General features: G+C 41.4%; 1 protein-coding gene across 8 annotated transcripts in view; it reads right to left on the reverse strand.

Annotated features, from left to right (window-relative positions):
- NCOA2 (nuclear receptor coactivator 2) overlaps positions 1 to 13,723 on the reverse strand; it is a 175,700-nt gene that overhangs the window by 70,654 nt on the left and 91,323 nt on the right. For all 8 annotated transcript variants that reach the window (XM_070747910.1, XM_070747916.1, XM_070747914.1 and 5 more), the window contains exon 4: positions 9,466 to 9,638. In XM_070747910.1, the coding sequence (XP_070604011.1) occupies positions 9,466 to 9,638 (173 nt within the window). The remainder of the gene's footprint in view (positions 1 to 9,465; positions 9,639 to 13,723) is intronic.

Genomic DNA, 13,723 nt, shown 5'->3' on the forward strand with positions numbered 1-13,723 from the left:
GCGGTGGGAGGGGCTCCTACCGACGTTGCTGGGTACTCAGCATCTCAGGGCGGTACCCGGTGCTGCTGGGCGGGCGGCTACCCAGGGTCGCGCCCAGATGGGACTGGGTGGTCGGCAACCCATAGCCGCACCCAGATGGCTGGTCTTGCACCTCGGTGGCAATGACCTGTGCCTGCTTGGCGGTCTACCGTTGATCGTCCAGGCGCGCGAAGACCTGCGGTGGCTTCGCACGGTATGGCCCACCACGCAAGTGGTGTGGTCAGAGATCCTCCCAAGGATCGTTTGGAGGGACGCCATTTCCCTTAGGGCCATACACCGGGTCAGGCGTAGGGTGAATAAGGCCGTGGGAAAAACAGTCAAAGAATTAGGTGGGGTGGTAGTGGCCCATCCCCTCATCACCGTAGATCGGCCGTGGCTTTACCGGGCCGATGGCGTTCACCTGTCAGAACAGGGGAACGCCATTTTCTTACAGGACCTGCAGCGGTCTCTGCGTGAGCTGGCGCAGGTAGAGGGGGGAGTCGGGGGGCCAAGATAGAGATCTGACCCCCGCTCCGTGGCAGGTTAGGGGCGGAAATCTGGGTGGTGGTTCAGCAACTGCGCGTTCTCCCTTGGGCATCTTTGGGGATGATTGACAGGTTCTCTCCAAGACCATGGTGGGTGCTACCTGCGCACTTGGGGGGAACCTGTCTTTGGGTCCCGCTATTGAAGTCCCAGGGTAGGGGTGAGCCGGCGGGACCCCCCTCATGCGAGTGCATGGCAGGGTCTCAGGTGAGGGAGAGGTCCCTCACCTGGACCAGCATCGACTACGCCCTTAGTTGCCCAGGAATGTTGACCTTTTACGTCATTTCCGCCCCGGAAGTGTTTGTTTGACCCTGCAGGTCCACTGTTTCCGGGTCATAGTTGAGTATGTTGATTTATGCAAATTTATGCTAATTCATGCTAATTTAATTAATAAATTATGCAAATTTATTATAATAAAAATGACCCAAGTTTAAATCCAGCTCTGGTGTCCGAGTCGTTACTCCGTCTCTTCTGCAATATCGCCGGCTGACTTACCGGCCCCACGGCGCTTTTGCGGAAGGGCCGGGCAGACTCGGACCCTTCCGATGGCGGCCGCCATCTTGTTTTCGGCCGAAATCTCGCGAGGCGAGATTTCGGCCGAGAATGCTTTGCCCACGTGGTGGGCATGACGTTGGGTCCGGGCGGGGCCTGCTGGCCCTATTTAAGGGCAGCAGGCCGGGAAGAAAGCCTTTTCGCCCCAGACCTGGATGAAGAGCAGACACCCACCCGCCCTTCCCTATTTTGCAGTGTGCCTGGTGGGTCGCCTTCGGGGGCCGAATGGGAATTTTTTGCAGCCTCGCCCATTAGGCCGGGCTGTTTTTTCGCCCATTCCACACTGGGAAGATGGATGTGCGGTTAGGGGGTGCTTGCATTTAATTAGGTTAATTGGCTTACCTCTAGTCATTGGGTAGGCAGGTTAGGGGCGGAAATCTGGGTGGTGGTTCAGCAACTGCGCGTTCTCCCTTGGGCATCTTTGGGGATGATTGACAGGTTCTCTCCAAGACCATGGTGGGTGCTACCTGCGCACTTGGGGGGAACCTGTCTTTGGGTCCCGCTATTGAAGTCCCAGGGTAGGGGTGAGCCGGCGGGACCCCCCTCATGCGAGTGCATGGCAGGGTCTCAGGTGAGGGAGAGGTCCCTCACCTGGACCAGCATCGACTACGCCCTTAGTTGCCCAGGAATGTTGACCTTTTACGTCATTTCCGCCCCGGAAGTGTTTGTTTGACCCTGCAGGTCCACTGTTTCCGGGTCATAGTTGAGTATGTTGATTTATGCAAATTTATGCTAATTCATGCTAATTTAATTAATAAATTATGCAAATTTATTATAATAAAAATGACCCAAGTTTAAATCCAGCTCTGGTGTCCGAGTCGTTACTCCGTCTCTTCTGCAAAAGATATTACAAAATATCTTTTTTTACAAATTTACAAAATATTACAAAAACTGTCAGAAATTAAAACATTATATTACTCACCTTGCATGGATTTACTCAAATGGATTTATCTTTTGGTTGCATTTTAGTTCATAAAGAAGTGAATAAACCATATTATCTTTTAGATCCCCTAGGCCAAATACTTATGTACTGAAATTCTTGTTAATAATATTGAATAAAACAATAATATGTACTCTCTCTATATTTCTCACCTCCTGCAGAACTCAAGTACGAGATATTTTTTAATGTCACAGAAATGATAGCAATTATTATATACTAGCAAAAATACCATAAAACAAAATTATTTTTAAAATAGTTTTTAAATATATGCACATTTATATGCATGCATTATAGTTTTAGCATTAACTGTTAACTATATCACACATGAACTTAAAATGCATTAAGTTGTTAGGCAAGAAAACAACAGATCTATAAAAAAGTGGAAAGAAGATTACATTTATCTTGAATCCTATAGTTATTTCTAACTAAGGTCAAAAAAGACAAAACACCTTTCAAGTAACTACAATAACAACCAGTCTCCTGATTATACAATCTAGCTGTATTAGCAAAATCACTTGCAATTTCACACTTACAATCTAACTGAACATACCAACAGGAACATTTCATTCTACTACTGCTGAAATAGAAATTGTGGTTTTGCATTACCTAAATGATACCTACACTGCTTGCAAATTAAGTGGTTTACTATGAAATTAGAGGGGTTGTGACCAAGAGGAGCCATTACTCCATAATGGCAGATAGATTACAGAACAGTTTTCCCCAGGATGCTAAATTAGATCCATCACTGAAGGCCTTATGAAAAAAGTGAAATTGAGTTTTTCTGAAGATGATAAAGTGTTCTGATGACAGGAATCTTTGTATTAGATTAAATTACTAGCTTCAATTTTTGTATTATATTTTAATTCTTATATGTATGTTTATGCATTTTGTGCACAATTACACTTCCTTTTCTCATAGCGATAGAAGTAGCACTCAGATTTACTGTACATAATGCCCCACAGTGGTTCCCTCACTCTCTAAGCTGTTTACAGCCAGCATATTGCTCCCAACAATCTGGGTACTCACTTTACCAACCTCGGAAGGATGGAAGGCAGAGTCAACCTTGAGCCAGTCAGGATCAAACTCCTGGCTTTGGGCAGAGATAGCCTGCAATTCTGCATCCTATCCACTGCGCCACAAGGGCTCATGATAGTGTTAAACTAGAACACAAATAAACAAATACAAATATGTAGAATTAATTTCATCCTCAACTTCTTAAAGGGAATAACATTTCTTGCTGGACAAGTACCTAGGTAGGATGTCCTTTATGCAAAGGCATATTACACTATACAAATATACAACATATAGTATATTAACAACTATGGCCATATTTGAATTAAACAGACAATTTGCTTCCCTAAGGTGCATGAGGTTCCCCTTTTATTTCCAGCCTGAAGATATCCTTCCAACCACACTGCTCATTTTTGATAAAAGAAAATACAGTGATACCTTGTCTTACAAACTTAATTGGTTCTGGGACAAGGTTCTTAAGGTGAAAAGTTTGTAAGACGAAACAATGTTTCCCATAGGAATCAATGGAAAAGCGATTAATGCATGCAAGCCCAAAATTCACCCCTTTTGCCAGCAGAAGTGCCCGTTTTTGCACTGCTGGGATTCCCCTGAGGCTCCCCTCCATGGGAAACCCCACTTCCAGACTTCTGTGTTTTTGTGATGCTGCAGAGGAATCCCAGCATAGGAATCCCAGCATCGCAAAAACGAGCGCTTCGTTGGCAATGGAAGTCCGGAGGTGGGGTTTCCCAGCGAGGGGAGCCTCAGTGAAATTGCAGCATCACAAAAACACCGAAGTCCTCGAAACCCCACCTCCGGACCTCTGTGTTTTTATGATTCTGTGATTTCGCTGAGGCTCCACTTGCTGGGAAACCCCACCTCCGGACTTCCGTTGCCAGTGAAGCACCCGTTTTGCACTGCTGGATTCCCCTGCTGGGATTTTCCTGTAACATCACAAAACACGGAAGTCCGGAGGTGGGGTTTCCCATGGAGGGGAGCCTCAAGGGAATCCCAGCAGCCGCAAAAACGGGTGCTTTGCTGGCAATGGAAGTCTGGAGGTGGGACATCCCAGCGGCGGGCGGTGGGTTTCTAAGGTGAAAATAGTTTGTAAGAAGAGGCAAAAAAGTCTTAAACCCCAGGTTTGTATCTCGAAAAGTTTGTATGATGAGGCGTTTGTAAGATGAGGTATCACTGTACATAGTTTTCTACTATTTTAAAGAAGGAAACACTTAAAAAACTATATGGTATGCCCATACATTTATTTGGCAGTTAGAAACAAGCATTTCCAGAAAACACCTTGCACATCGGAATGTGAAACCTGGCCCATACTGCCAGTTTTGAATCACCATCTCACTTCCTGAGCTCTTCCCTAAGTGCAGGACATTAGCTTGCTCTTCTCATCGCATGATATCAAAGCAGCCAATCTTTAACAGAGTTGAGGTAATCAGAGCTTCAGCAATCAGTCAGCAATTGTGGACATGTTTCATGGACTATGTATATATCTCTTCAAAATCTGAAGTAATGTCTAATAACAAAGTCATCCCGTTATTACAGTAACGAAGGAGCCATTCTTCAGGCCAGAATTTCTTTGGGACAAAGTTCATACAAGTATGACCAAAAATTTAACATGGCTTTGTCGGAAGTTCCCAGTAGTCTAACTAATTTTTAAAATAAGCCAGTGAGTAGGGATTCCTATTCTCTTGGCATATTCAAAAAGGTTGAATGAATTTTGACTAGCTTTTAATGAGTACAGTGGTACTTCTACTTAAGACTTAATTTGTTCCGTGACTAGGTTCTTAAGTAGAAACGTTCTTAAGTAGAAGAATTTTTTCCCATAGGAATCAATGTAAAAGCAAAGAATGCGTGCAAACCCATTAGGAAAGAAATAAAAGCTCGGAATTTGGGTGGGAGGAGGAGGAAGGTCGCTGCCGAAGGAAGAAGGTGAGGTGAAGGGAATCAAAAAAATCCAAAACTTTAAAGCTTTTTTTAAAAAAGAAGGACTCTGAGGCGGCAAGGAGGAGCACGCGCCTCCAATACACCTAGCACGAGGCTGCCTCCCATACACTGGTTGCTGCTGCTACTACCTGCTGCCTCTTCCTTCCCATGCTGAAGGGCTCACCCCTCCTCTCATTCACTCTGTTTGTAGCCGGCGCCTTTCCTTCGCTGTGATGACTCCTCAGTGTCCAGAGCGAAGGGAGCATTTCTTTTGTTTGGGCGCTGGCAGAGGTTTATTCCCTCTCCAAGTGCCCAAAGAAAGGAAAATGCTTCGTTCGCTCTGGACTGCCAAAGCCTCCTTAAGAGCCACTGAAAGGCTCCTCTGGCAGCCCAGAAAAGCCCGAGATGGCCGGGATTAAAGGGGGGAATGGCAGGATACTGGCCAAGCCTTCGTGCCACTCTCAAATTTCCTGGGAAATTTTTCCAGGCTTGGGTTCTTAAGTAGAAAATGGTTCTTAAGAAGAGCCAAAAAAATCTTGAACATCCGTTTCTTATCTAGAAAAGTTCTTAGAGTAGAGGCATTCTTAAGTAGAGGTACCACTGTATTTTTATGGTTTGTGTACAGATTCACTGATGTTGTTATTGTTGTGGTTCTAAATTTACTTTTATGTTGCCTGAATATATTATATTTTTATAGACATTTCGGTTTGTATTTCTGAATTTGAAATTCAAAGTCCTTGATTCATCTCCACACCTCAGCCCAAACTGTCTGTGCTAAGTGAGACATTAGTTAAGTGAATCTTGCCATAGTTGTTAAATGAGTCGATGCAATTGTTAACTTAGTAACACAGTTGTTTAAGTAAATCTGGTTTCCCCATTGACTTTGTGTTGTCAGGAGGTCCCCAAAGGTAATCCTGGGACACTGCAACTGTCATATACATGAATCAATTGCCAAATATTCAAATTTTGATCATGTGATCATGGGGATGCTGAAACAGTTATAATTGTGAAAAAAGGTCATAACATATTTTTTTCAGTTCTGTTGTAATTTCAAATGGTCACTAAATGAATGGTTGTAATATCTGCTTATTACAAAATATATTGATAAAATTTATTTTTATATTTTATTCTGTTGGTTGTTTTGGGTAGGTATGGCATAGATAATTTATATTTAAATGAATGTGCATGTTTTTAAAGAACAAAGGGACATATAAAATGATAATTCATCCTACTGTCAAATCCTTACTGAATGGAAATCAAATTTAATCTGGTCAGAAATATCTCAAAAATTATAAAGTATTTTAAATAGGGAAACAATGGCTTGTAAACAATAAAATAAATAACCAGACTAATATAACCATGTATTAATGGATATTTGAGTATCCATTCCCGCCCACAGAAAAGGAAATGGGAAAAATCTTTGAAAAAGAACATCCAATTTGAAAAAAGTCTATCCAATTTATATCCTAGAAACAGTGACTGTGAAAAATAAAAAATAGTTCCAAGAAACACTTATTGCAGCTGTAACAGATAATGACTTTTTTAAATGAATCACTTTTCTTGTGGTCTTCATAATCACAGGGAGGGGATGATTTTAAATATAAATTAAACCAAGTATAATAACCAATCTTTAATATAATGAACTGCTAATCTGCTAACTGCCACCAATGTCAGATTATACTGCACTCTTATTGAACTGGATCCAAAGTAACAATATTTGATGTATATTTAAAGTAATTAATGAATTTAATTCTGATTTATTTTAGACATCTCACTCTAAATGAATATAACTATAAATACAACTTACTATTTCAAATATCTATTTAGTTAATATTTCAACATAAATAAATAAATCTGTCATCTACTGGAAGAATGATAGAGATCCCTTCTTAAATGAAGGATATACTTAAGCATCCCTGATACTATATGACATTTCTCCACCCTAGTATTATACAGTTGACAATGTTTCTTCAATACAGTAAATAAAATTATAGGAAAATACTATTGATAAAGCAGACATACCTTTATCTATATAAAGAATCTGAGAAGATACTGTATTTTTCAGAGTATAAGATGCACATCCCCCCCCCCAAAAGTGGGTAAAAATTTAGGTGCGACTTATGGACTAAGTCATTTTTGGCCTCCCGAATCCTCCGTGCTTTGTTTTTTTGCCCTCCCTAGGTGTATGCTCCACGTGTCATTTTTTTCAAAAACAAGCCCATTTTTGGGCTTTCAAGCCCTCTGCCCATTGCGTTTTCACCCTCCCAGGTCCCCAGACACATTCTACAGTGCCCCGTGTTACAGTGCTACTTGCCCGTTTTTGGCCTGCAGAGTGCCTTCTGGGGGCTAGGGAGAGTGAAAACGCGCACATTTTTTCTTCTTTTCCTCTTGTAAATCTAGGCGTGTGTTATAATTCAGTGCATCTTATAGTCCAAAAAATATGGTATATTATGTACAAAGCATTCATCTTCTGAAATTCATTGTTAGTAATACAGGCCACTGTGTTTTCATTATGAATTTTTAGATTTACAAAATGTTTTATTTTCCAGGAATCCACCATGGGTTATTTGCAAATCTATTTTTTTATTTTCCCCAGCAACATTGTAATTGGGCTAAAAATATGTGACTTTAACTCATTCACTGAGTTTCTTTGATATAGATCAACCTGAACTTTCTAATACTTGCTTACTATGTTTACTTCTCAATTAATATATAGTAGCCCTTAATTATAATACTAATTGATACCAAAATTTCTGTTGCAAAGTGATGCAGCTATAAAGTGTGATGTCATGTGACCACATTTCTGAGTGACACCAATCCCAACATTCCCTGTTGCCATCGTTAACTGAATTTCACCAACTGTTAGGTGACAACCACCCCAATCCAAAGCATTGCTGGCTTGGTCCCTGGCAGCTTAGAGCAGTGTTTCCCAACCTTGGCAACTTGGAGATATTTGGACTTCAACTCCCAGAATTCCCCAGCCAGCAGATGCTGGCTGAGGAATTCTGGGAGTTGAAGTCCAGATATCTCCAAGTTGCCAAGGTTGGGAAACACTGGATTAGAGCTTTAGTAAGTAAGAGACTGCCCCCTCTTGAACTTCCCTCAGAATGAATGCATCTATTTTAATATGTACTGAGATTTCATTTTCACTCAATTATTTCTACCATTTAAGTTAATTTAAGGATTAATCCTATAGTTTTTCCGTATCCTGGCAAATTTGGTTGCTACAGTGGTTTAGAGTGCTTTGTGAGCAAGCAAAGTTTCAACAATGAATATAAGGCATCTCAGTATTCTGAAGTTGAAAAACATGCCTCTAGATGTTGCAGGTGCTCCAACACTGAAGGTTTTAAAGAAGAGATTACTTAAGCATTTGTCTGAAATGATATAGGATTTCCTGCCTGGGCAGGGGGTCGGGACTAGAAGACCTCCAAGGTCTCTTCCAACTCTGTTATTCTGTTAAATTCATATTTACCCTAAATATTTAACCTAACAGGTTATTTTACATTTTATATTTTAAATCACAATTTTCACCAAAAAAAATGAACATTTTTATACCGAAATATTTTATTAAAATTTTATTATAAAGCCCTGAATGATTTAAGAAATTAGCTATAACAGATTTTAAGAGGTCAATAAGGCATCTAGGACCCAACACTAACTTTTATAACTTTTATTATCTTCTTATTGCCTAGACTTGTGTTAGCCTTTTTTTAACCATCAATAGCTATGCAGATTCCCTCTTTCCTTTCCCCCTCTCTCTTTCACCCATACATACATATTGTCAAATAATATTGTTTCTGTGTATATATTCTTTTTGTACTTCATACTGTAGATATTTTTGAATCACATCTAAGTTGTACATATCTATTTCTAATCCTTCTGGGAAACTCCTTCGAATTGAACACTAAACAGATAAATCTGCAATAAATTTCAGTTTCTGTTACAAGAGTTTTGAACAAAGGTTTTCAGGTCCACTGTAGCTCAAGACATTCGACGGTAAAAAATAATTTAAGAATATTAGCATTCATAATATGTTAATGGAACATATTAATTTTCTATGTTTAAGCTTATGAAATATTTCAAGATCTGTCCCCTCATTCTAAATGAAGAATATTTTTTACAACGGTGATTTATAACAGGGTATTATGACATCTTGATTACTAGTCTACTGACTACTGACATATCAATACTGTGATACTTGTACAATGGTATAAGATGTTATAAAACATTTGTGTGGCAATGACATCACTATACTCTGATCTTCTAAGATTATTTTGTAGATTCAAACTGCTGATTGCTTTTTATTCAGTTCAATTTCTATAGAATTAAACACTGCGGGATGAAAATGTATTTCAACAAAATAATCATGAGATTAATAATTTCAAGTAGGAAATACTGAGGTAACCTAGCTTTGGACAAACAAACAAACACACATACACACACAAAGATGCTTAAAACCATTTCCCTACCTTGTTCTTTTATTTGACGAATCTGTTTCACAGTTTCTTTCAAGATTGCACATTTGTCAGGTTTGAAGTTAAAGTTGTCGATATCATTAAAATTAGCAAAAATCAGCTCTGCAAGCTCTTCTATATACTTGTTCTCTTGTTCACGATTACGTTTTTCAGTGCTTCTTTTAGGACTGGAAGAAAGTTTTAAAGTTAAACGCAAAAATTTACAAATCATTAATGAGACTCTGATTAAAGAGAAGTTTTAATCAAAGTAGCAAAATACAGGAAAACTAATCCAATAATAAATGAATATCTTGTAAAGATTTGGTAAAAATGCAGATCCAAAACTGTTTGCTTATTGCAGAACATAGTCCTCCAGAAGTGGATTACAATGAAACTACAATAGGGCACTTCAGAATTTTAACTGTCTCCTTCTCCAATCCTCACTAGTCTTCCCCAAAGTGGTCAGCATGACTTTTCAGCAGCAGGAAAAAGATGAAGACATTCATCTGAGGCTGGCAGGGGCAGTCAAAAGGATAGAGATAGGGAAAACTAGGTGGGTGGAGAGAGAGTTAAAGTTGAAGGTGAACACATTGGGGCAGAAATGTGAGATCTTAGCCTAACAACAATGCTGCCCTTGCCTAACGATTACAATTTGAAGTACCGAAACTGCTATTGCTAACTGTGTAATCATATGATGCTTCACTTAATGACTGCATCATTTATTGATGTAAATTAGTGTAATGATGGAAGGACTAACTGTAATCCTGTTCTGGATTCTAATTAGTTAGCCAGAAAATTTAATTTATTGATCTAACACTATTTTATCATAGCCTCATAATTGTCTGTTTTAATGCCCAAGTTTATATTTACAACTAGTCATGAAGATACAGCATGTATATAAATGGACAATGTGGGGAATCCATATACTTTATTTTTACCTTGTTTCCCTGAAAATAAGACCCTGTCTTATATTTGTTCTGAACTCTGAAATAAGCGCTTGGCCTTATAGCCATGCACTCAATTGGGCTTATTATCAGGGGATGTCTTATTTTAAGAGAAACACCTTTAGTGCCTGCAACATACAAGGCCAGGATAGCAAACGTATGGCATGGGTACCTAAGGGGGCACATAGAGCCCTCTCTGTGGGCATGCGTGTCATTACCAAATGCTCTTCAGGTTTCTGGTGTTCACATGTGTAGTGGCCAACTGGTGTTCATGGGTAGAGCACCGGAAAACGGCCTGAAACTGGCCCAAAACTGGGCCATTTGGGGGCTGTTTTCAGGGCCATTATCAGGCTGTTTTTTTGTCTAAAAACAGCTAAACATCAGCCTGAAAATAACCCCAAAATGGCCCAGAAAACAGGGTTTCTGGCAGTGTTCCCTGTAATTTTTTTTTTTGGGGGGGGGGGGGGCGGAAAAGTATAGTGTCTGAGCGGCAGTCCCCTTCGGGACTGGGCGGCACAGAAATAATAAAAAAATAAATACACAAACAAACAAACAAATAAAAAACCCACCCTGTTTTGCCTCAGAGAATTTCAAAATAAAATACTGTACTGTGTGTCTATAACAGTGAGCTCATAATAGGGCAACTCTATCAATATCAAAATGGCACTTAAATAGTTGAGCTAGTTTCAAACTAGATTTTGAATTTCTTTCTCTCTTCCTTACTCCCATTCTTTTCTTTCTCTTTTCCTTCCTCTCTTTTTTCTATCTGTTTCTCTCTCTTCCTCTCTTCCTCTCTCTCTCCTTCCTCTCACTCTTTCCCTCTTGGCTTCTGGCAGGTTTGGAAAACTCTGAGTTGATGATGATTTTTAAGTGAGCGATTGCTCGCTGCTCAGCTTAGAGGGAACTATGGTTTCTGGTGCTTGGTACATACACATGCATATGGTTTGGGCACTCAGTGCCATCACTGATACAAGGTAATTTCTTGATACATACGAAAATGCTTCTGCCAATTAATATTGTAGAACAGCTTGGGCTCTATAGGTTATATAAACTCTGCCTTCCAAAATCTACCAGGCAATCAACATGATAAGGATAGGCAATTCCTATTGTTGAAATTAACACTCTTTAAAGAAGCATGGGCTACAGGGATTGCTATACAAGTAGTGATATAGGACTAGGAGTGGCAGATCTTGGAGCGGAGTCAAAAGAGGAATCAGGCTAGAGTCTCTATGTAGCCACAAACAGATTAATCGAATACTTCTTGAATTCCACTGATCCTTAGCTATTGCAAAAAAAAAAAAATAGTGCTGTTAGTTGAAAAGATTCCTGTGCCTAGGCACAAATCAGTTTAACTGGAACTTCACATGTGATCCTGGCTTTTTGAGCCTCAGAACACTCCATTTGCCCTCTGCTTGACCTGTGTTCTTTTTTTCTCCCACCCAACCTCCACTGCAAAGCAGAGACATTGGAGAGAAAGGGATTGAAAGAGAGCAAGTTGTTTATTCTTCTACCATTAAAAGCCAAGAGCACACAATCAACCCTTGGCACGCTCTGCTAACAGTTTATAGTACAGTGGTACCTCAAGATACGAACCCCTCGTCTTACGAACAACTCGTGATACGAACCCGGGGTTGAGAAAAAAATTGCATCTTCTTACGAACTTTTTTCATGTTACGAACGCCAAACCCGAACTTCCGGGTTCGGCATTCGGAGGCTCCTGGGAAGCCGCCCGGCTGTTTTTAAAGGTGACAGCCGGGCTGGGGGGCTTCCCAGCACCCCCCCAACCCCGAACCCGGAAGTTCGGCAAAAGTTCAGGGTTCAGGAGGTTGCTGGGAAGCCCCCCAGCCCGGCTGTCACCTTTTAAAACAGCCGGGAGGCTTCCCAGCGTTCCGGAGAAGCGCTGGGGAGGAGCAGAAGGGCTGACTTGTCTCAATCCCCAGAGCTTCTCCTAGGAACACAGGGATGGCGAAGGGGCAGTGGGGGAGAGAACAGGAGAGAACGGGAGGCTCAGGACTCGGTCGTTCGCAGCGCTGGCTGGCAACTTTTCTTTTTAGCGCTGGAGAGGCAAGCTGGCCGTATGTATTCACCCACCCACCCATCCATTCATTGATCCAGAGGCTTGCCTTAGAACGGAATAGAAACAGCTTTGTCTTTGGCAGCCGGGCTGCCTCTCGTTTGCAATGATAGACGAAGCTGCCTAAGTGAAAGTCCCGTCCCCCCCCCCCCCCAATTTTCGTTACGTATCCCGGACTGGCAACTGTTTTCAGTTTTCTTCTCAGGCAAACCTGGCTGGATGGATAAATGGATGGATAAATGGGTGGGTGGGTGGGTGGGTGGGTTGATGAATGGATGGATGGATAGATAGAGAGATAGAGAGATAGAGAGATAGAGAGATCGTGGATAGATGGATGGGTAGATGGATAGATTGAGAGATTGAGAGACTGAGAGAGAGATAGAGAGATAATGGATGGATAGATAGATAGAGAGAGAGAGAGAGAAAGAAAGAAAGAAAGAAAGAAAGAAAGAAAGAAAGCCCCCACCCGGGGAAACACGAGGCTGCGAAGCTGCGTGAGGCACATATGGGAGGAAGCCTCATTGATACAGAGGCTTGCCTTAGAACGGAATAGAAACAGCTTGATCTTTGCCTCTCCAATGCAATGATAGACGAAGCTGCCTAAGTGAAAGTCCCGTTCCTCCCCCCCAATTTTCGTTACGTATCCCGGGACTGGCAACTGTTTCAGTTTTCTTTTCAGGCAAACCTGGCTGGATGGATAAATGGATGGATAAATGAATGGGTGGGGGGGGGGGGGTTGATGGGATGGATGGATGGATGGATAGATAGGGAGATAGAGAGATAGAGAGATAGAGAGATAGAGAGATCGTGGATAGATGGATGGATAGATTGAGAGATTGAGAGACTGAGAGAGAGATAGAGAGATAATGGATGGATAGATAGATAGATAGAGAGAGAGAGAAAGAAAGAAAGAAAGAAAGAAAGAGAAAGAAAGAAAGAAAGCCCCCACCCGGGGAAACACGAGGCTGCGAAGCTGCGTGAGGCACATATGGGAGGAAGCCTCATTGATACAGAGGCTTGCCTTAGAACGGAATAGAAACAGCTTGATCTTTGCCTCTCCAATGCAATGATAGACGAAGCTGCCTAAGTGAAAGTCCCGTTCCTCCCCCCCAATTTTCGTTACGTATCCCGGACTGGCAACTGTTTCAGTTTTCTTTTCAGGCAAACCTGGCTGGATGGATAAATGGATGGATAAATGAATGGGGGGGGGGGGGGGTTTGATGGATGGATGGATGGATAGATAGATAGGGAGATA

The sequence above is a fragment of the Erythrolamprus reginae genome, chromosome 3 (assembly GCF_031021105.1).
Source record: "Erythrolamprus reginae isolate rEryReg1 chromosome 3, rEryReg1.hap1, whole genome shotgun sequence".
NCBI lineage: Eukaryota > Metazoa > Chordata > Lepidosauria > Squamata > Dipsadidae > Erythrolamprus > Erythrolamprus reginae.